Raw genomic sequence first — 23,968 nt, 5'->3', positions numbered from 1 at the left:
AAACGCATATGGTAACTATGTCTGTTTAACCAAACTTTACAAAAGTTAAATTTCGCACAAAGCAATCCTTGTGACCAGGATTTGATTCCCTTACTCTGGATCAATTTAGGAAGACGTTTGAAATAGTTCTGTTTCAACAATGTTGTATTCAGTTAAAAAATAAATGTCTTTCATCCAACACTTCTTTCAAATGGGTAAAGAAAATGTCTCTTTACAAAACACCTGTTCAAAACCAAAGCACCTTGTTCTTCCATAAAATAGTCTTTCCACGTTGCAAAAATGACTACAACTATCCTTTCCATTGAATACCTTTGTAAGGACAGAACAGCAAATGTCTCTTGTTACACAATAGTTTGTGAGGAGAATAAGGTCATGATAAAGTAAAATTCTTCTTTCCTCGGTAATCTTTATAGCAACAAGGTTTTCTCCTTGAAAGAAACTGTTCTTTTCCTGGTTTACTCACCTGACAGGAGTGGGTTTTAGTTTCATACGCACCTCTTTTTATAACCGAGTTCTCTTCTTGAAAACAACTGTTCCTTTCCTGGTTCGCTCACAGGTTTCAACTTTATACACAGCCTTCTTTTGTAACAAGTTTTTCTACTTACGCACCTGCCAGGAATGTGTTTCCACTTCATACAACTTACTTCTCTCCTGGTTTACGTGCCTGCTAGGAGTGGGTTTCATCTTCATACACAACCCTTTTAATAACAACAAAGTTCTCTTCTTGAAAACAGCTGTCCCTTTCCAGGTTCACTCGCCTGCCAGGAAGGGTTTTCAACTTCATACACAACTATCAATGGTTTCCCTGCTTGTAGCAATGTTTGTTCCAGGTTTCTCCCCACCAACATCTCAAATGAGGAGAACTGTACAGTGATTGCCTGTTTGTTTGCATCTGGCAATGTGGGTTCAACGTTTCCCCAAACGGATATCCCATGTGAGAATTGCACCGTTTTTGCCCTTCTATCTCTTCTGTATAGGCTCTAGGCTAGTGGCAATGTGGGTTCCAGGTTTCCCCAAACTGATGTCCCATGTGAGGAGAATTGTACCCTTTTTGGCCTTCTTTTCTGCTTTGCCGTAATTCACAATTGTCTATTAATTGTAATTCTCCTACGGAGTAGCCCGGGGTTACCTCTCTCTCTAGGTTGACTCACTGGATTGTTTTGGTGTCTCTCTGTTGTCTCTCAGTGCAGTGGGTGTGGTCCCGATGCAGGTAGGACCTTGGTGCACTGCCAGACCCTCTCTGGTCTGCCAGTCCCTTTGACAGCTCTCCTGCAGCTGCCGTTGCTCATGTGGCACTTTCCGGGGGCTCACCAAGCTCCACCCTGCCTTTGGGTACTTTGGTCTGCCAGAGCGATCCTCTGTCACTCAGGAGCAGTTTCCACTCTCAGCTGGGCTTCTTGCTCCACCTCGGCTTTCTTCCCTGCTTTCACTTCCCGCTGCATAAACTCTGCAGCACCCCGCAACTTCTCTGACTGCAGCCTCTGCCGTGGCCTTCACTTCTGCTTCTGCTGGTCCGGCTGCCCTCTTCAACTGCATCTGGTTTTTCTATTAAAATGTCCTGCTCAGCTGATTGGAATAGAAAGAACTAGACTGCTCTGGTTGACATTACTATTGATCCTCATTAACTCTTCATCTCCTCTTCCTTGTCCCAGTACCATAGGCATTCTCGGCATTGAAGTCCATAATGTTTTTAGGTTTCCCAAAGTTATTTTGTTTCAACTGATGGTTAGATGAAACAGAAGATGTCATATCAACATTATGTACGATAACATTAAGTTTAAAATATTTACCCAAAACAGAACCAATACCACTTGTGATCATATATTCCCAAAGTGAAAAACCTATTCTGTTTAGTTGGTTTCTCATATATTATCTTTTTGGCTTCAACATGGGTAGGTTTTGCATAGTGGTAGCATGCCATTAGGTATTTGGGGATTATAGGATTTTCATCCTCACAAAAGGACGAATACGGTGTCCCTTCTAACGGAGTCACCATTTCTCCCTGACACCCAGCTCCTCCCATGTGATCCACATAATTCCACCCCCAGGGTGAGGATCAGGTAGCGGCTGCCTTCCCCCGGCCACTTGGGAGGAGACTTCTGGCTGGAATCAGTGATGACTCCGCAGGAGTCATCACACTAGGGACAACCGAAAATATAACTATTCACCACCAGAGAGAACTCTGTCACCAGCAGTTTTCCTTAACCAGGCAGGTGCATTCACAATTCCATTGGACAAAAAATTCCTCTATTCATTCCATTCCAAGGGTCCAGCATGCTGCATGGTGGCAATCGTGCACACTGATTATGATTTCAACAGCTTGTTAGAGACAGTATTGGTTCTCAGATCTACTAAGACTCTCTAGAATGCAGTCAATTTTGCTTCAACTGACCTACAACCTGTTATTCTGCAAAGGAGGCCAAAGGTTTTTTATCATGACCCTTCATCCTTTAATCTCATAGCACAGCACATGAATCCTTGGAATTTGAACACATAGCCTTGCCTTAGGATTGCAGTGATATACAAGCAATGGCAAGTGCCCCGTCCACCATCAGGTGCTATAATTAAAGTTGGTATTCTCAGTTGAAAGGGATTCTCGAAACTTAATTAGCGAAAATCCAAACAGTTCCTTTGTGGTGCTTGCAGCGTTGTAGTTTCTCGTGGAGAGGGAGCTGTCTCAAGCTGGGTTGACTGAATCCTGGCGATCCTGACCTCATTATAGAGGTTACCAAGTTTGTCATGGTTCTGGCCTCCTCTGCTCATCACCTCCCTAAGATAAGCTCCCTCCTCGCCGCTTCACCTCCCGCCTCTGTCACTGTAAGACCCACTGGGCCCTCTTGATCCCCCTGACACTGACTGGGCATCTGTCTTTCCCTAAAGCCTTCTACTTTACAGCTTTCCCATTCTCCCACTGCCATCTTCTGAAATCTTTTAAATGGGTCTGTTTTCCGCTTTTTCCACTTTCCAACCTTCTCGTCCTCTCACTCAATGTCCTTTCACTTCTTGCTTGTTATCTCATCAGTTCCTGCTCAAACTAATTATCTTTCTCTTAAAGTTCTTCTGTTTCTTTACCACTCTGTCTGTTCCTGCTTCCTTGTCCTCCTTCATTGTCCTCCTCTTGATCTCTTCTTCACTCATCCTCAAACTCCTTCTCACTATACTGGATCTCTTGGATTGATTTCAGGCTTTAGCCAATATTTCTCCTCAGCAGCTTCCTCTGTGTATTTTCCAACAACCTACCTAGTGCTCTCCTCCTCCACTTCCATGGCCTCCTTCTATTCCCTCCTTGTGACTCTTCTTCACCACGTAGATCACTCAGTTTGCTGCTCCTTTAAACTCCTCCATACTCTCCTGTATCCCAGCTTCAACCACCTGGTCTATCAAATCTTCCTCCATAACGCCTCCAGTCTCATCTTCAAGCTATTCCCCAAACTCCTCCTAAACTTGCAAACCTCCTGACCTTCTCCTTGATTCTGCCAATCTCCTCCTTAAATTCCCCCATCTACTCCTTAAATTCTTCCACCTTCTCCCACAATTCTCCGACCTCCACCATCTCACTCTCAACGCTCCTCACCAGGGCAGTGTCCCCCTATGGCGTTCCAGTTCCTCCCCTCTCCTTCTCCAGGCACCTTCTAGCTCCTTCCAAACTCCTTCTTCGAGCTCTCTCCAAATTTCTTCCTGCTCCTGCCTTTGTCATCCTACCCCCAGCTCCCACACTGAGCGACTGGGAGTCTGGGATTATATGGGGCCTTGGTCCCTCCTTCCAGCCTCTCGATGAAGTAAGAGTACTTGGGTGTGCTGACTTGTTATAGAAGGCTTGGGGTATGTAGTTCAATGGGCCTAGGCGAGTCCTCAGTGACTGCGGGGCCACAGTCCTATGAAGTATGTCTGCCGTCTTTAAGTTCATATCTTCCTCTTTTGGTTGATAGTACAATGGGTGGCTGTTAGGTCCCTCCCCTGATGGTGGTTCCAGTTGTGCAGGGAGGTTTGGGGCTGCTCCCCTATTGCCCAAACTACTGGCCTATTTCACATTACATATTTAACATGGTTTCTGGGAGTTGACCATGCCACTGCTGCTGTCTGTGCTGGACCAGTGCTCCTCAATTCCCTTAATGGGTTCCGCCTACTTGTCCTATTGGTTCTTCTTGGGCACTGGGCGGGTTGGAATTATCCCTAGGCTCAATAAAGATAGATCCTACTTCTAGGGAAGCCCTTAAAGGGCCAATGTCAAGCCTGGATGCCCTGTGACTTGGCAGGCAAAGAACAATGGCCTGGAGGGTTGCCCAGAGCAATGCTAGAGGTTAAAATGAATACTAAAGCTTCCCGCCATCACCTCTTTTTTGTTGCGACTGTCCCCTGGCATGATCACCAGGAGGGGGGTCACAGGCCCAAAATGAGGGTAAATGACGCTGCAAGTAAATATTTTACTTAAAGAGCTCCTTGGGCTTGCAGACCAAGCACCAACCTTTGCAGTACACAGTAAAGTTGGGATCTAGCTTTGGAACAAAGATAAACTAAACATTGAACCAATTCAGTTGTGTTCAAGGTTATGAACCAATAAGAAACCGACTTGGACCCACCTTATTCTAACCCATGATATGTCTTCTGAAGGTAATTATCTACTTCGTCCCTGTCTGTCTTGCATATTTTTTTTTTAGATCAAATCAATGTTTACCATTTTGTGAATTCAAGTGATTTAAATGGTTTGGTATTTGCTTTTATTAAAGAAAAATTGATCAAGCACTTGATCATGGAAAGGGAGCTTAGAGAGCGTATGAATTCGTCTTACTGACGACATGACATTTTGGATTCTAGTGTCTTGTCAAAGTATTTGACCTGGACAAAATATAAACATGAGCGGACCCTCATCATTAGAGCAAGGTTTAAAATGATCACTTTGATCAGTTACTGCCAAGTGGTCAATTGCTTACTTTGCACTGCCCCTGGGGAGGATTTAATACACTTCATGTTGTTCTCTCTGGTCAACCGATTTGACTGAATACAATTGTCTACTTATTTTGAAATGTGGGCTTTATTCAGTTAAGACTAGCATTATCCCATTTGTTAATGGTTGACACACTGGTGGTTGCGTGGAAATTGACATATTTAGGGCCACATTGAGGATGAGAAATAGCCTACTGAAGGGAATGTAGTAGTCTACAAACAGGGTGCTCTTTTATCTTGTGCATCCTTGGTATGTTAAATGATATATTTCATGTTTATGTAGATTGTAGTTCGCGTTCTTTAATAACTATGTGCATATTGTGATTGGCATATGTGAGAGTTCAGAGGACTCTGACACTATAGTGGCATCTTTGTGGTCATACACTTTTATTATATGAAAAACGGCTGGAAAAATGCTAAGAGGTGTTTCCCTACCTCTGAGAAAACGAATTAAACTGTCATAATCTCCAAATTATGAAGTCTGTCCCTGTTGTGTCTCAAAAAGCCTACATCTGTCCCTAAAACTAATAACATTAACTGCACAAGGATGATCTTTTTCAAAAGTAAAAATGTTTCTTCTGGTTCCAAGCAACAGAAAAGTTCCCAGTCTCTTGGGCAAAAAAAGTGGCAGAGTTAAAGAAATGTTAAAAACTGTAGGATTCCAATGTTAGTGTCTTGGCCCTTTCCCCTAGGATCCTACTTATAGCGTTTCTCTGTATAAGGCCACTCAGGCTTGAACTCAGTTCCACAAATGTCAATAGGCAGTTCACAAGAACATCCTCCTTATTATGTTTCTCCTCCTAATCCTATATATACTGCTTGGTACACTCTCCTGCCAAGCAGTTATCCTTTCATGAAACTTCTTATTTGGGTGCGGTCCCAGACTCGCAACATTCAATTTGACTTGGTATACTGTTTTGCCAAGCCTTCGTCCTCTCATGGACTGTCCCTCTTTGGGCACAAGTCCCAGACTCGTAATGTTCAGTTACTTGGTTTACTCTCCTGCCAAGTAAATGGTCCAACATATGCTTTGTCTCTTTGGGTGCAGGTCTCAGACTTGCAATATTCAACTGGTTCTGTTTCAGATTCTCAAATGGGTGCGAGTCCCCGACTCGCAAAGTTCAGATTGGCTTCTTTTGACTTCAAATTAGTGCGTGTCCCAGACTTGCACTCATTCCCAGGGTCCCAGACCCCCTTTCTATGGCCTTCACCCCTTTGTTCCCCCAGACCTCCTGTACCACTTGGATTACCCACTTACCTGTTTGCTTCCAACCGGAAGGTACCAGCGGTTCCCAAATGGCGATAGCTTCTCTGGAGGCTCTGGTCACATTTGTGGAATTGTTGCAGCCGGCCGCAGCTTCCCGGACGTCTGCTTCTTCTCAGCGGTGCGTCCTTTATGCTGGGCGCTTCACTGAAACTCGGGAGGAATGGAGGCTCCTGACTGCAACGATGCAAGCAGTCCTGGTCTCTGAGACCTTGCTTGCGTTCTCTTCTCCCTCCGGTCTCGGCTTTTCTCCAGCTAGCTCATAACTTGCTGGCCGCAACTCTGCTTGCCAGTTTCCTCCTCCTTGGAAGATTGTCTCTCTCGTATGTCAGCTGTCTGATATTTAAACTCCTGCGTTGGGAAAGAGAGTTGCTTTGCGCCAGTCACATTAATTCCTAAATCAGAACGCTTATCCTGGTTTTCGGCAATGATCCTTGAACACCTGATCTTCTTCTTCATCTCAGTCCTTGAGAAGCTAGAATGCATATTCTGTCTTCATAATGATCCTGGGATTCCTGACCCTCTTCTTCTTCGTATCAGTACATGCCATAAAGTCAGATCTAATAGACTTTGCATCTTCTAGGATTTGACTAACCTGACTAGAACAGATATTAGTTTGGTTGAAAGAAGGGAGGGGAGTATTGAACACTGGAGAGGAGTTTAAGCGATAGTACTGCAGGGGCATACCGCGTTCTCTGAAGATAGTCATCCCTAATTCCATAAGGCGGTTCCTCCCCCATGTGCACCATTCGCAGGGGGAGTGTTCTGTGGATGCACTTCCCTGGCCCCATGGGGAAAAGTTCCACCTTAAGGGAGAAGGAACAACCTCCTCAAATTCGTCACACATGATTTGAAAATGTTTTTTTCTACTTCCATCTTGGATATTTATTTTTGTTTTGTTTTTTTAGGAGTACTTTTTAGTTGAGAATGAATTGTACTGCTTATTGTATGTATCTGCACTTTGATGGATAACGTTCTCTGAATAAAATTTTTGATGAGGATGAGTCTAATAAAACGCTAAGGTGAGCGCAGGTTTCTTCTGTTTACAATTGTAACTTTTTTGTTAATGTACCAATGATTCCCAGCATGGTAGGGAATATTCAACAGCATGCACCTCTATGAACGATGCCAATGCTGGTGAACCCTAGTTACAGGTAAGTAACATTTTCCTTTTTAGGTGACTGAGAGTTGACTGGTAACAAGAGGTTCAGGTGCATCAGTGTTGCAGGACTGTTCTTGTTTTAGAGACTAATTAATTGAATCTTTTATGTATAGGAGAGCCTATTCAGGGCCTGACAATTCTCTCTTACATGATCACCAATGTCGTGGAGGTGAATTTTGAAGGATGTTTCCAATAAAAGCCTTATTAGTCATTAGACGCTAGTTTACCGGGATGGTACGATAGGCTATAGCCTTTTTATTTTATTTATTTTTTAGTCTAGGTGTAATGCAGGTCTATTTCAGAGTAATAGGGAAATGCCAGAAGATAAGGGTCTGCTGACCAGCATGGTAAGTACAGGAGCCAGGATCAAAATATATTCATTAATGGTCTTAACAGAGCACAGGACTCCTTGCTTGGAGGAAGCTTTCATATTTTAGAACAGCACAGATAAAATCAGTTAGTGAGACAGGATCAAAGGAATGGGAGGTGATAGGAGAGTACATGCCTGAGCTTGGGGACCTTGCATCTGGCAGACATGTGATGGCATGTTGAATACCCCTGGTTTTCTACAAAAGATGTGTCAAAGGCAACCTGTGCAGGGGCGGCTGTGGGGACGTATTGTATAGGGGATTTCAGTCTTCTGCTGTTCTGCTCTAGATCCTCGGCAGAAGTGTTATTAGACTTAGTGATGCAGTCAGAAAGAAATCTTTGTCTTGGAGAATGACGGCACAGTACCAGGCGGTGCACACATGGTTGTTTATCTTCTGGATTCTGGGCCTTACACTGCTCAACCACTCTTATTTTTCCTTTCAAGAGTGCCAGTTCAGTATCAAACCAAACATTGGTTTTGGTGGGTAGTTCATATTGTGCTGTCTTGTTACGGGTGTGTATATTTTATGCAACTTTCAAATCATAGCCTGTAAAATTGGTTCTCTCTAGTTAAGTCACCTCGTCTATTGTGAAATGAAGTTTTGCACTAGTATACAGTCATACAATTATGCCTTTTACTCTTCTACTGAAGAACCCTAGTCCTTCTACCTGCCTTACTGCTGTAGGTATGTGCTGTGAAACATCTTCCTACGCTGCTAGCAGCACTAGCAGATAGTTGGCACCAGAGCAGCTAATCCTGAATGAATTGATACTTTGAAACATTCTTTGGAGTATTGGAACCTTTTCAATCTCATTGAGGCACTATTCATATAGCTCCAAAATTGCATGGAATTAACCCTGCTTCCTAGCTCTTTTTGGGTGAAGATATGGCCGAAAGCTTTTGAGTGATTTAGAGGCTAACTATGGTCCAATAGTGAAAGACCTTTTCAAGATGCATTGTTAAATAAAGCCAGTGAACACCATAAGTGTTCACCGATCATTGAATTTTAGATGCTTGTGCCTAGATATAGATAGTTCTACTACCCCCAGTTACAAAATACATTTTAGACCCAATGGCAACTTATCCATCTTGTGTTCCTCGATGGCAAATGGCTCGTAGAAAAATGTTATACTGCAGAACTGACTGTGCAATTAAGTTTGTTAAAGTAATCGCAACCCTTTACCTAAACACATATTTCATCACTTTATCAATTCTTAAATATTTTACTGGAATGCTGATTTTATTTTCTGAAATAGGATTGGCATTTCAAGAGTATTCACTGCAGTACCCTTGCTAAAGAAAGTATTTTCTTTATTGCACTTGATGTGAAATCTACCCGGCAGGCACATCAAGTGCAAACACTATGGTTAGCAAGCTGGCCAGTAGGGCAGGCCCCTCCACACCTAACTTTACATATGATGATTTCCCCTGGAGCCTTTAGACTACAGCCTGAGCAGGGTAAGGAAAACAGGCAGGAAACAGGGGGGTCACACAGGGGGACAAGGGCAGGGTCCCATTCTTGCACAAGGTTCCCAAATCCGTTTGAAACCAGGGTAGCCCTCATAAACAAATGTACCCACTGGTTCTGTGCTGTGCATGGTTGCATATCCGTAATTCGCAAGGCCATCTTTAGCTGCACCAGGTTGCATCATCAGGGGGAACGTGTTTTTGATTTGATACGGATTGAATTTAAGGAGCCGAGAGTGGGCAATCGCTTATTGGTCGTTGATAAAAGATGCAACCCCCCGCCTACCAGTATGATTGAAATTAGAGCCCACCCCTGCCTAATGCTGATTACTCTTCTGTAGCTAGATCACCATGCCATGTGCTCTCTGAAGCCAACACAGTGCCAATGGGAAAAAGGATTCTGGGCAATTCCACCCTGTCCAAGTCATTTTTGATGATACATGCTCACATAGCCGCAACTCTGTTATGTTTAGTTTAGTTTATTATTTATAATGCGCACCAGACCCTGGGGCATCAGGGCGCAGGAGATAAGAATATGTTCAGCTTAGTTACAGGGTACAAGGTACATGGTATGCAGCGATAATACAGGGAGATCAAAAGTGTAGCAATATATACAGATATATACAATGTAGGTTAGGTGATCTAGTACACGTGGCAAGGTAACAGCGTGCCAGTGTGCGAGGTAGTCATAGGGAGTGTATATACAAGAAATCTGGACATGATACAATTTACAATTATGTACAGTTGTGAACTCTGTACATCCATGATGTAATACAGGCACATAGTAAGCGATTCAAGTAGCAGAGTGGTGGGCGCCAGAAGGCGTCAAGGGAGAGATGAGGGTCAGCGTGGTTAGATATCTTTTGCTCTGAGCCAGTTGGTTAGATTCTGTCTGAATTTAGAGAAGGGCTGAGGTTGTCTAATTTCAGAGGGTAGGGAGTTCCACAATTGTGCAGCCTTAACTGGGATACTATGTCCTCCTATAGTGGAGAGTCTGAAACGCGGAACTTGAAGGCAATTTGTATTGGCTGTTCTTGTTGATCTGGACAAAGTTTTTTTACATAGTCTGTCCGTGAGCAGTGGTCGAAGTGGACGGGAGCGGTCGGCAGCGGTGCTCCTCTACTTCTTTTATTGAAGTTTTACCGTTCCTATACTTTTATTTTAAAAAGAAACCGTTCCGGAATGGTTTTGTTTTAAAATAAAAGTGTAGAAAGCAGTTGAAACTTGCACTTTCAGTGCAGTGCACTGAACAGTCCCTTAAACTGCAGGTGCATGCATTTGGGGGTTTATATTGTGCATGGGGGGGTGTGGTGATGGGCTTTGCAGGGTGCGGTGCACACCAGTAGGGAACATAGCTCTGCTACTTCTTTTCATACACTTCGACCACTGTCCGTAAGGTACGTTGGTGCATTATTGTTGAGGCACTTATGAGTGAGGGATGCAACCTTAAATTGGATTTTGTCAAGGGTGGATAGCCATTTGTATTCTCTTCTTAAGGAGGATATATGCTCATTTCTGTTAATCTTAAGAGCTGCTCTCAAGGCATTGTTCTGGAGAACCTGAATTTTATGGATAGTATGTTTGTTCGCTCCAATGTATAGTCCATTACAGTAGTCCAATTTGGAGAGTATGAGGGCTCTGGCGAGCTTAATGCCGCTATCTGTGGAAAGGAATTGTTTGCTAGCTCTGATGAGTTTGCATGTGTATCCAGTAACAGAGGCTAATGAGTTGATTTAGCCTCTTCTAGGTCCTTTGTGCCTAGAAGAGGACGGAGTGTGTTGGCGTTTTTACGCTCCCGTCTAGGTCTTGTGCACCTTTAGATAGTACCCAGTAGGTCACCTTATTATTTGAGCACCAACGATGAAATTTTATAACTTTATATTTCAAGAGGCCCGTAACTGGGAACTGTGTATCTGCTAAGTACTAAGGCTGTCGCAATTGGTTTAATTGTAATGTGGGTGGAATGTATATTTAATTAATTTTAATTGTTTTGTTTTTTTGTATGTGTTATGATGTACTTTACTGATGATATTTTCCTTTTTTCGCAGTACATGTTGCCCGTGAATATCTCATTTTCTCCCAAGAAAACACTAAAGAATTATGGATTGAAAGATTTGATTAGTCAGAATTCCTTTAGTGCAACCTTGCAATTGCAGAAACTACCAACAACATGCAGATTGGTTTTGACCCTTGCTGTAAAGCAGCGGTCTTCAAACTTATTGGGCCTGGGCCCTCACTGATCAAACTTTGGGCAGGCCGGACCCCCCAAAATACCAAATGTCCATTTCCAAATGGCTATGAACATGCTTGCGCCACACCCCTGGGCTCACCCACCTGCTCCCATCAGTCTCTGGGCTCCCCCCCACCCTGCTCCCACCACTGTCCTAGGACTCCCCGACCCCGCTCCCACCACTGTCCCTGGGCTCTCCCACTCCCAGCACAGTCCCTAGGCTCCCCCCACACAGCTCCCAGCACAGTCCCTGGGATTCCCCTACCCCACTCCCTGCATAGTCCCAGTTCTCCGCCACCCCGGTCCCACCACAGTCCCAGTGCTCCCCATGTTCCTCTCACCCCACTCCCTACATAGTCCTTTGGCTCCCTCTACCCCACTCTCTGCATAATCCCAGGGCCCTCCGGCTACAAAGACAATCCCAGACCCCCTCCAGCTGCTCCATAAATAATCCCAGGGTGCCCCCCACCATCTCCAAAAATAAACCCAGAAAGTCTTCCACCCCCCTACCACCGCCCCTGACAAGAGCTCCATAAATAATCCCAGGGCTTCCACACCTGCTTAAAAATCAATTCCAGGCCCACCCACCCACTCCGTAAATAATCCCAGGACTCCCCCACCTGCTCAAAAAAATTCCAGGCCCACCCCCTCATTAAATTATCCCAGGGATCCCTACTTACCAAGCATGTCCCGTTCTGTCCCGTTCCTCCGATTGGATTCAAACACCCTGACAGCATGCTTTCTGGAAAGGGACCGAGAGCGTGCTTCCAGGATGTTTATTTTCTGGGTCAGCCTCGCCCACCGACCCTAAGCCTGGCCCCTGTCACACTGAGCATGTGCGGTGGGGGCCATGTTGGGATGGGATATGCACAGTAGTGCATAACCCATTCCATGCCAGCTTTTTCTTTTGTCTATTGTTTTGTGTTTAATTTCAGACTAAGGACCCGTGTCCCATCCCCCAGGCATCAGGCCATCCTCCTCCAGGCGGTGCGCCTCCCATTTTGAAGACCTATGCTGTAAAGGGTGCAGTACAAAAGCAACTACGAGACTGTATCCCCTCACATAGAGGAACTAGCAACAGTAGTCCTGTTTCAGTGTAGTTCGGTCTAATCAGTCAAATTATGATCAACTAAAAAAAAAAATTGCCTAGAAATTCCAAACACTTCCATCACATTTTTGCTGTCTCAATTTCGCTCCTGTCACTGTTAGTTCTTTATTCTACACTGACACTATGGGCAGTCAATAGAAGGTGACATTTCAGGTGGCATGTTTATAATATGTCAGGCTTTCATTCCTTAAGTAACATACAGCTTTTCTCTTCAGCAGGCTCAGGGGCAAGCTCACCTCTGACATCCCCATCTTCTCCTACTCCTCCCTCCACTGCAGGTAAGTGCCAAAATGATCATACTACGCCTTGTTTTGTTTCGGATTGGACTTATGTCACCCCTATAATCGTTTGTTCCCCCAAAGAATGTTTTTACGGAAAACTGCATCAATTATGTAATTGTTGTCTTGCTGTAGTTTGCCTGCAACAGTTCGTCTTCTGAGAACAAATCTTTTGTGAATAGCAGATGTGAATCCTTGTGAAGCTCTAGCACCTAAACAGTACACCCACATAAAGTTAGATATTTACTCCCGCTTTAGAAGAATGACACCACTTTGCAAAATTCAAGCATTCTCCACATTGCCTATTGCTATTGGGCATATGATGGTAGTAGCAATCATCTCCTGCTGACCCAAATCCTGCACCCGTCCAATTGCATGTCCCTAAATCCTCCCCTTAAGCTCCCAATTCTGCAAATTTCCCCTCAGGACCCACATCCCATATCCCTTCCCCACAATCCAAATTCTGCTTCCCTTTCTCGTGACCCACATCCAACATCCCTCCATTGTGACACAAATCATACATCTCTGTAAATAAATACTGGCTCAGTGACTGGCTGGCAAATTACTTGTTGAGCCTATTGTCTCTCTGGTAGCCAAATGCACAATCGTGAACAGTCATTGGCGCATATGTAAATAAGGAAGTATAAAGCATTGATGCAGTGCATGGCATGCCTTTTCTGTGTTGTCTTTCCTTTTACTTTCCTCTGTGGCTGATCTAACCTTGGCCTGGATGCATATCTTTCAAACTGCACACAGTAACCCTAATGCCAACATTTCCGAACCTCGAGAGCTGCTGCATAGTGCTTTATGTTGGAGTAATCATTGAGGTTTACTAATCTTGTTCCTCCACAATGCGGCCAGAGGGTACAGACAAAGTTGGAGTGATAAAAGAGGCGGTAGAGGAAGGGGGAAAGTAAGGGGTAGTATTGTCGGGGATCGGGGGAATTTATTGGGTTAACTGGATAAAGGTTTAGGTTTGGGGCTCGTGAATTTGTGTTCATAGATATTAGTTTTCATATTGTCCTTTGAGCTTTGTACAGAGATGTATTTTCATATTGAAATCCGATGATCACTTTAGAGTGCAGATGGCTGAAGAGAAAGAAGTAAAAAGGGAAGACTGGGTTAAGGATGAAGTATGAAGTGCAAAAGTGAGATACAGTATTGAAACACAAGAGAAAAGAACAAAATTGTCATAATGTCACAAATGTGATGGAAAAGAGAGTTCCATTGGGTGGGAGCTTGGACTGCCGCCTTGCTAATGTTTAGAGCACTTGGCATTGTGAGAAGGGCAGGGCCCAGTGGTCTAAAGGGTCTTGCAGGAAGGTAGTTCTAGATGGTATTTATCTCTGTAAGAGATGCCTCAGTCATGAATAGCCTAGTGGGAAAGGCAGAGGGTTTTGAATTTGATTAATGAAGAGACATGGGGCCTCATTCCGAGGTTGGCTGTAACCTGTTGGTGCCACCGGCAGGTTGCCGCCGACCTGGAAACACTGAATCTGCCGCCTGACTTCCCGTTGCCACCGGGACATTACAAGCCCCGGCGCGGGAAGTCAGGCGGCTGATTCGGTAACTCGCCATTCCTGTGGAGTCCCATAGGAGTGGAGAGACGGAAGCACCGGCACTGTTGCTAACCGTGCCCGTGCTTCTGCGAAAGGTCTGCCTGCTGGGGTCATTGCGCCTGGCAGGTCCGATCCTTCCAGGCACAACGGCTCCTGCAGGCTGTCTCACAGTGTGGCGGTCTGGAAACAAGGGCGCCAGGAGGGTTACTGGTACCCTTGTTTCCAGACCGCCACACTTGGAATGAGGCCCATGTAGTCAGTAAGGTTAAGCAAGTACTGGTGCGGTTTAGTCATGGAAATTTAGGTTATTGGCTAGCCACACTGATTTATTTTGGGTGGTTTTAATTTTGAGGATGGAGGTTTGTGGAAATTTGACATAAGCTGTATGGAGCTTTGTTACAAACCAGCTTCAGCAGGAAATTGTGTGATTTGAGTAGATGAATTATCTGGTTAAATAATATGAATGAATCGTCAAAAAGTACATTGATAAATTGGGTACCATTAAATGGGTACTAATAACACTTGGCATACCAAGTGCTTGGAAGCAGGAAGAATCCCAGATAAAGTGCTATTTAAGAACACAGAATACTATATTGGTTTGTGTTGATGGTATTCGTGGCTCTGGGTGTCATCTGCATACACCTGGAATTCCAGATTGACAAACCTGAAGTTTCTCACCAGAGACCACATGCTGGTATTAACAAGAAGTCAGAAGGTCCTAGCGGGAACCCACAGACGGGGCGGAATGAAAAGGCCAGGTTTAACTTGCTGAGCTATGCCAGTTAAACCGGTCATGGAGACGATAGCGGAGAATCATGCGGTGGACGGTATTAAATGCTGATCAATCCAAGAGGATGATTAGATGGGTTGGATGATGTCACATTTCTCAAGGATGCATTATTTGATGTTCAGCAAGGTAAATTCTAATCCACAAGAGGGTTTGCAAGAAGATTGGAAGGGATTGAAGTGGTTCTTGCTCGTAAAACAATTTTGGAGTTGCTTAATAGGCTATTTCTACAAAACTTTGCTGATGTACATTTACAATATGGTGGTATTTAGGGTGTATTAAGTGATGTGTTCTGGCAGAGCAGGGTCACTCTGCCATACTTCAGTTGGTGGCAGGGGAGGAGAGAGTAGAATAACCCTCTTGAAATGTCGTGCTGGCAAAGATAGTCAGACCAGGTATTAAGATGTCAGCAAATAGGATGGAGGTGGAAACACATAAGACTTGAGGGCTCCAGAGTGGCCTGTGGTTTGTCATTTAAGATGACAGGAAAGGTCAAAACTTGGTGAACTGAACTAGGATATACAGGAGGTGTGAAAGAGGGAGTCAGTTCATATCAGGCAGGGTAGAGAGTTCAGATTTGTGTGTGGATCTTTGTGGCAAAAACATCCTGTAGTTAATGTAGCGGTTCTTTGAAAGTGTTGAATGGCATTAGGTTTTTTGTGAGCAGGAGAGATCTTGAAAAGAGGGGCTGTATTATTGTCCAAATTAGCTATGGAATTAGAGAAGGCATTTTCCATCCGAAAAAACACGGCACATTTGATCTCAGTCATGGATGTGGCAGGTTTTTATCAGCAACGGAGGCAGTCGTTCTCTATTTATGCTCTAATCATGAACATTGGGCGTAATTACAGGTTTGGCTGTGCGGGATAAGTGCCAGTAATTCTGTTACTGCCACTTTTTCCCGCACTGCCAAACTACAGGTTTGCCAGTGGGGGTCACTGATTTAAATCGGGGGCCCCCACCGGTAAAAACGTGCTAGTATTACCGGCACTGTTAACACCGGTGCCGGTAATCCTGGTATTCCCCTCCATATGAACTCCATGGAATGGGAAAGACTTCCGTTACTGCCACCTGTAATAACTCATAATACTGGATTATCAGGCGCCGGGAACGGTAAATCAGTTTGCCGGAATTAAGGGCAGGAATTACAGGCGGGATACCAGCAAACATATAGCAGCCTCCATTCTCTTCTTTGATAGTGAACTGGTAAAAAAAGTTCACTAACTCCTATTTGTATTTACAAATCTTTCTACATTTTCAGAATGGAATTTATTTAGCATGCAACTCAGGATGTCATTTTTCTTGTCTCAGGAGGTTTCCTAACGATGCTTTGAGAAATTTGCAAAATTTGCCAAAATGTATTGACAGGCTTCTGTTTCTCTCACAGTGAATTTCAAATACATGGACACTTGGACGGCTACTCTCCAAATGCAGCATCATGCCTCTTTCCCAATGTCTTTTATATTCTTTGCTACTTTACCGGCATTTCCCAACTTGCAGCGTCACAGCTCCCTCGCTTGTATTTCTTTTTATGTATTTTTTACTGTTTTTATTAAATTTAAAAACATAAAAGAAACAAACAACACATTTCCCATACAGACAGCAACACCACCCCCACCTCCCCACCTCCCGACCCCATCCTCAAGTAAAATTACAACCAAGGAGAAAAGAAAACGGAGTTTCTCTGGACTCATCAAGTAGATTAATGATCAGACCTCACAGAAGCACCACTACTATTTGACAGTAAATATGCAACAAATTATTTCGGTCTCGAGGCTGGTTGCACTATAGTTCCATAATCCATCTCAGTTTCATAACAATACAATATTTCAGACTTCTACTGTTCATATGCAGGAGTACGTCCCCGACCCCATACCATAGCCACTCTCCTCTTGGCCAATAGTAGCAACAGGCCCAGTAACTACTCAACATGCTTAGGCAGCTTGAGCGTGTAACCCAGCAAAGCTACCGTAGAAGACAGGGCCACACTCACGCCCGCAATGCCTTCAATCATTTCAAACATTTGTTCCCAGAAAGACTGGATTTGGGGACAATCCCAAGCCAGATGCAAAAATGTTGCTGGGGAAACATTACATCACTTGCACGGGTCTGGTGCCTTGGGGAAGAATCTGTGGATATCCATTGTGGTGAGATAGTACCGGTGTAGACATTTGAAGTGTATTAACTTGAATTGCACCTTACGCGTCTGCATACAACAATATCCCCATATTTCATCCGAAAAAGGGGGCATGCAGGGAGACCTCCCACTTATCTATAGCCCACTACTTAACTTAGTTGATCATGGCAGCATACAGCTTGGATATCAAGTTGGACCCTGTCCCAAGCTGATCATCCCATGTAGGACAGGTGCAATATGGGGCTCCTGTGGGAAGTCAGCTATTCCTTTTTCACTCCGACCCACAACCTAAAGTACACAGCAATATCTAATGCTGATACCATTGCTCTTTCAATTTACACATGCGCACTCTCTGGCACCAAATCATACCAATGCGGCTGAAAGGATGCCTGTGCTGCTGTCCAGTAGGCTTCTAAATCGGTAAGGGCGAGCCCTCTCCAGGGGCTCCACCAACTATTCTCAATGAACTCTGGCTTGCTTTCCCTGCCATATGAAATTTTTCATAACTGATTTCAGTGATTTTCAGTTTTTTTGCAGGGGCTAATATGGGTACATTAAGGACTATATGAATGAATCTGGGCAATATTACCATCTTTATTACAGATATTTGTCCAAAGAGGGACAGAGGCAGGCTCATCCACCTGTGAAGAAGTATCGGTGTGCGCCAGCTTTTCCCCTTACTTTTTCTGGTAAAACACCTCGGGCAACCTAGCCACCATCACCCAGAGGTAATGAGTATTCTTGAGGTGCCATAGAAAGTCAAACTCCTCCCTCGCTTGTAATCCTTCTTGATCCATCTTGGGTTTTCCTTTGCACTTCTGACAGGGACTACATCTCGGACACTGATCTTTTCTGAAGTTATAAGTCAGGTCTTTTCAGCTCTCATGTGTGTTCTTCTGAGTTCAGGGGTCTGGTCCCCAGAGTCTTTTAGTCCTTTAGCAATGCTGTCTCCTGGACTCTGTTTTCTTCCACCGCTGGCTCTAGGCTTTAGAACTCGCAAACAATATGGGTTCTATGATGCATTTCTCCACCTGGTCCCTGCCCAACAACATGAGTGTCTACTTCTTGCATCACTTCTTCTTCTCTGTTCCAAGATTCTATCTAAATCGCCTGCGACTCACCTCTTCCAGGTAACCACAGCTATATTGTATGACACTTTCCATTCTCATACCTCTGCAGACTTCAACCAATTATTCAGGAATACCATGCGCAGTTCTCACTGAGCTAATTGGTTTACTGGACCCTGGGTCCCTGTATTCCACAACATTCTCAGTAACTAATCTCTGATCTTATGAGCCAAGTGGATGCAGTTGTAAAAGCTATGACTGCAATACTGGATTTCATTTCTAGTTTTCTCTGGAGCTTTCAGTTCCAAAGTGAGTGCACTCTGTTCCCCAGGCATATTATAGGTACAGCTCTGTTTCTATCCCCACCAGCATGTGTTGTGTGTTTTGGAAGCCTTAAACCTCTTCCTCTTTGCATACACTAGATAGTTTGGCCTTCATGGTGGCAGCCCCTTTGAATGTTTTGGTAAGGGACTGGTTATGTCCAACCCTTAATCGGACAAATGTCATGGGACCACCCAAATTAGCAGCACTAATTGAAAGAAACCACTGAAGACACAATACACACCTTGCTAAAGAGGTTCTGCAATTCGTAGCATGCCACACAGGCATTGGTGGGTTGTACATAGCAACATGTCTATATGTGGGAGAAACAGGCTACAACATTTATACTGGCTTTGAAGTTCACATGGCCAAGGATTTATAGCAGGCAGGTTTGGTAGTGTTTATATCTTAGAGGGAATACATAAAAAGAAATCAAGCAGACAACAACAAAGTTGCAAGTCTGAGGACAAAATAGGGGCGTGGAATGTAATCGAATGGAGTGGAGTATGAGGTGAAAGTTATTATTGCCTTCCTTGCACCCTTTCACTGGAACTCCCTTCCCCCTGATATCAAAGATATTCTACCCCTATCCATGCTTTCAAAACTTAATTTCAAATCTATAGACTTCACCTTTAAATCTCAATACCCTCCGGCACTTCATAATCCTACTGTAAGGCCCCAACTCCCTGGAATTACTGTAAATATCTGTATATACCTCACGATAGGTATGTTGTTTGTCAGGTTTGTCCGTACGATATGCCCCTTTAGCATTCCCCCTTCAACAGCTTACTCATGTATCACTTCTTCCTTCGCTTAAGCCCCTGAATTCCTCTGGAGATTTAAAGCAGTAATAAGGCTATTTAACACACACCGCTTGATCCTGCCCGTACGATAATGGCATAAAGACGCTGAGATCTCAGAGTAGCGTTGCCACCCACAATACCTTGTTAGACCAAGAGTATTGGAGCAGCAAACTGACAAAGAAAACAGTCCTCCTTCTCCCCATCTCTAAAGTGCTATCCCTACCTAAACAAATATCAACTTGTGTGCTCATTTGCAGGATGTTTGTCTAAATGAAAAGTGTCTGTCCAAAAACCTACTATAACGCTACCACTAGTTTATAAAAGGCTTCAGCATCCCAAATGAAAGTAATACCAGGAGAATGACTCCCTTCTCCTGGCCCACCTCGCACCACAGAGCTCCAAGGACCGATCGTGGATGTCCCTGCTACCAGGGATCAGCATGATCTGCAGCTTTGTATTCCCAGGTTTGAACTTCCCGGGCGAGGCTTCACGCTGGCTGCTCTCCCTATTTGTCAGTCCTTCCTCCCTCTTTTTTGCCTGTAGCTGGATCCTCCACAGCGTAACATTGGATTCCTTCTTTACTGTTGTTGTTGTAATCTTCATGCCTCCTTGGGGTCAACTCTTCTTAGTGATATAGTCAGGCAACCTGTTATTAATTTGCAGGTTTCTTTGGTTCTTCTTCGTCTGTTATATTAATTGATAAATCAAAGACTGAAGACACATTACCAAAGCAAACAGTAGTATTGTCGGGGATTTCTGACAGGGACTTGGTCTCGAGGGAAAAGGGTTTTGGGAGTTGCTTCACGGAACGGGAGTCCTTATCTCCAGGAAGGGAGTCTCTCCTTGTGAGGTCCCACTTCCTACCAGCCGTAGCGTGACTGTTGGGTAGTGGTCTCACCTCTATAGCTTCACACGGAAGGGCTCCCCCATGGGAGAAGTGACAAGATCATGTGAATCATCACAATAGACTAAAAGTATGTAGCATGAGATTACTCAAATCATCCTGAAACAGAGGGAGAAGGGCTTTCTGGTTCTTTGCATTGCAACCACCTGGCCGAATAAGAACCCGGAAAACTAACTACAAGAACCTTTGCAGGAGAAGTGGCTGCAAAAGACACTGTCTTCATAGCCCATTGACCTGAGGAGGACTAATTCAAACCACGCTTGTGGCATTGCTACAGAGCTGAGATAAAGGAGACCAAGCTTTATCCAAATGCATTAGGCTCAGCAAACAGCTCATGGCTAGCGCACTGACTGGTACATCACAGTAAATCTATAAGAGACTTGGAACACAAGACACCACAGGCGATCTGGAAAATCGCACAATGGCAAAAGGGGCAATAATAGTCCTATAATTTCCTTCTTAAGTGAACAATCCCAAAAAGCAGCAATGTACTAGCATTGGTGGCAAAAGTGAATCCCGAAGAACAGCTTACTGTGCCAGCAACTAAGGAATTTAAGGATCGATTGCGGCATTGGTTAAAATAGTGGATGAGTCTGAACAGCGAGTGGAGGTGGTGGAAAACACTGCTTATAAGCAGGGCTTTGAGACCTCAGGAATGGATAACAGATTTGACGTTTTGGAAGCACTGCGGGGCATACAAACGCAGATGTAGTACGCCAGCATGATACACTTTGTGCAAGACCACTTCATATTCATTCTGAACCTACCAGTTACAACTACGATGGAATTTGACAGAACTAATTTGGTTTGAGAGCAGGTAATGTCTGCAGCCAAGACCTTGCTCCTTCTGCACAAGTGAAAAGTAATGCTTTTCCCCTAAGGATGCAATGGCTCGGAGATAGAGGTGAAATATAGCTAGAGCTTCCCCTGATAGAGGTGAAATATAGCTAGAGCTTCCCCTGTACTTAGCTCTTTACATATGAGGGAAAATTGTGTTTGGTAGCAACAATGAGAGGCAGAACAATTCCTAAGCCGTAACACTATGATTCTTCTATGGCTATGTCAACAGAAGACCTCAAGTATTTAGGGACTAAACCGCACATAAGAAATCGGTCTTAAGTGGAACCTGGCAAGAAACGTGCTTGGTCATGAGGGAAAAGCCTCTGCGTGGAAACTTGCGACCTGAAAAAGGAAACCTAAAATCCTTTGTGATAAATGGTGATGAGAGAGGGCTTGCCAACATTTTTCAACTGAACGAGAAGTCCCTTTGCTTGTCAGATACAGGTTGTTAGTGACGAGACCTCATAGGTAGATTTGTTTCTAGTAGTTGTTTTAAAGACAATTTTTGGGAATAGTGGGAATTCTCCGCTCGAGTCACAATGTTGATGACTCGAGACTTAAGGATGAAAAATTGGGGGAGCAAGGGGAGGAGTAGTGTGGAGGAGAGAATTATAAAGTTGGAGGAAATGTGGGATATGTGATTGGAGATCACCAGGTTGAAGATAAGGAAGGTAAGGAATATGTATTTCTTTTGTATTTAGAGCCCGACTTAAGGTACTTGATCCCATAACCCCATGGATGAACTCTATATTGTCTCAATGAATGCCCTGGGTCTCAACTCGCCAATCAAAATGAGATCAATAGTGCAGAGAATGGCGAACATTGAGGCGTCCATAGTCATGCTCCTGGCGACGCAACCTTCATGACTCCAATAGCAGGTACATGTTATAGAAAGAGAAACTATATGGTTATTTGTTACATTATTGTCGATATATGCCCCTAAAGATAGACAGAACAAATATATACGTTGCTATTTTTCTATAGTTCTGGCGTTCATTGATGGTGATGGGCAGGATTTTTTAATATGGTTCCTAACCCTAATGTAGATAAGACACTTATTTATTATTTCACCAAACAACCGCTGATTTTAAGAATGCAATGGTGTGCACCAGAGTGTGGTGTGGAGCTGGAGTGAATAGAGTTATGGCAATTTCTATACTCTGACTAGAGGGTTTATACTCATTACTCACTTGTAAATGTAGGGTTTTCTCAAAATTGATGTTCTATTGGTAGCAACGCCGTCCCTCATTCCATGCATTTCTGAAGTTACATAGAGCCTAGTTTCCTTTCACTTTATGCCCCATTGTTGCAGACCCTCACTGTGATGCATATTTCTCCCCAGTAAAAACCCTCATGGGGGTTATATGACCCGATGTTGCTGGACCTTGTTTTTTGGGACAGATTAACCCACACCATTGATCATTATCTCTTAGATAATCCAATTTCCGAAGTTGTGACTTAGACCATTACGGACGGTATCAAGGCAGTTATTAGGAGAGAACCGGTTATCTGTTCAGCAGCCCATATAGGAGCATGTGGGGTACTCAAAATAACCTTAGAAAAAGAGGCTCAACAAAATGAACTAGAACATAAACAGAACAAATATGTGAAGCTTTGTGGGATCTTAAGATCGCAAAATCTAAGCTGAAAACCCACCTAGATGATAAAACTGCTCAGGCTATCCAGGGGACAAAGCAATATTCCTATGCTCACAGAAATTAAGTTAATAAACTAACGTTTGTTTGTTTTGTTTATTTATAATGCGCACCAGACCCGATGGTATCAGGGCGCAGAGGTACAAGAAGGCTTTAAGCTTAGGTTACAACAAGGCATAAAAGTACAAGTCGGTATATACAGTTACATATAGTTACAAAATCCAAGAATAGTCAGTGCATAGATAAAATGAAGTGGTGAAGTTACATAGAATATAGGAGAAGAGAATGTACAAACAGGATACAATTATATACAATACAAGTATACGCAGGGTAAATACAATACAGGGGTTATTGCCAAGCGGGCAATGCATGATGGGAAAAGGACTCTCTCTGGTTGGATTACAATGCCGGCTAGTAAGGTGACATTACTGGTCGGTATCTTTGAACCATTTGATGAGATTCTGTCTAAAGTTGATAATCGCCTACAAATTAAGAGTGGCCAAATCTAGGAATAGCATTTTAGCTTGGTGGACGAGAGCGGAAGAATACATTCTAATGAAGGGGAAAGGAATTACCAATTATTTTAAGACACCAAAGACCAATATATATATATATATATATATATATATATATTTCTGAGACTTGTGGAATCTGCTTAGATCACATGCTGTGCATAGGCGGACATCTAGTGGAAGCTGCAGAGTATTACAGTTTGTTTTTTGAAACTCGGAAATGGGCGTCGACACAGGGCGTGCCAGTAATACTTTCCCTAGTGTGACGTCCACTGTACCCATGATCCCTCACGCTTGTAGGTCCCTCAGATTGTTTTTTTCCGCCATACTTGCCGGAAGCATTGCACTGAGTTCCCTGGCTTTAAGCCATTTTGCCAAAAATCATTATTAATTTCCCTGTTCTTTCACTCCCACGGCCCTGCAAGTAGGGAGAGTTGGGGGTGGAAACATGCTCTACACTCTTTATTTTCCTACACACACTAGCCCACTGCCATAAGGTGACCTATGGAGAGTACTCCATTTAAATTTTGCCCCAAGTGCAACCGCAAGTACCCTTGGGT

At 43.8% G+C, this 23,968-nt stretch overlaps 1 protein-coding gene across 4 annotated transcripts in view; it reads left to right on the top strand.

Annotated features, from left to right (window-relative positions):
- Positions 1-23,968, top strand: part of PXK (PX domain containing serine/threonine kinase like) — a 917,751-nt gene that overhangs the window by 866,659 nt on the left and 27,124 nt on the right. For 2 of the 4 annotated variants that reach the window (XM_069643765.1, XM_069643767.1), the window contains exon 17: positions 12,764-12,823. In XM_069643765.1, coding sequence (XP_069499866.1) covers positions 12,764-12,823 — 60 coding nt within the window. Of the gene's footprint in view, positions 1-12,760; positions 12,824-23,968 lie in introns of all 4 variants that reach the window. The other 2 variants (XM_069643764.1, XM_069643766.1) reach the window with 1 other exon arrangement.

This window comes from Ambystoma mexicanum, chromosome 2p, assembly GCF_040938575.1.
Source record: "Ambystoma mexicanum isolate Mex_15411 chromosome 2p, UKY_AmexF1_1, whole genome shotgun sequence".
Classification (NCBI taxonomy): domain Eukaryota; kingdom Metazoa; phylum Chordata; class Amphibia; order Caudata; family Ambystomatidae; genus Ambystoma; species Ambystoma mexicanum.
This window is presented reverse-complemented; position numbering and strand designations above follow the sequence as displayed.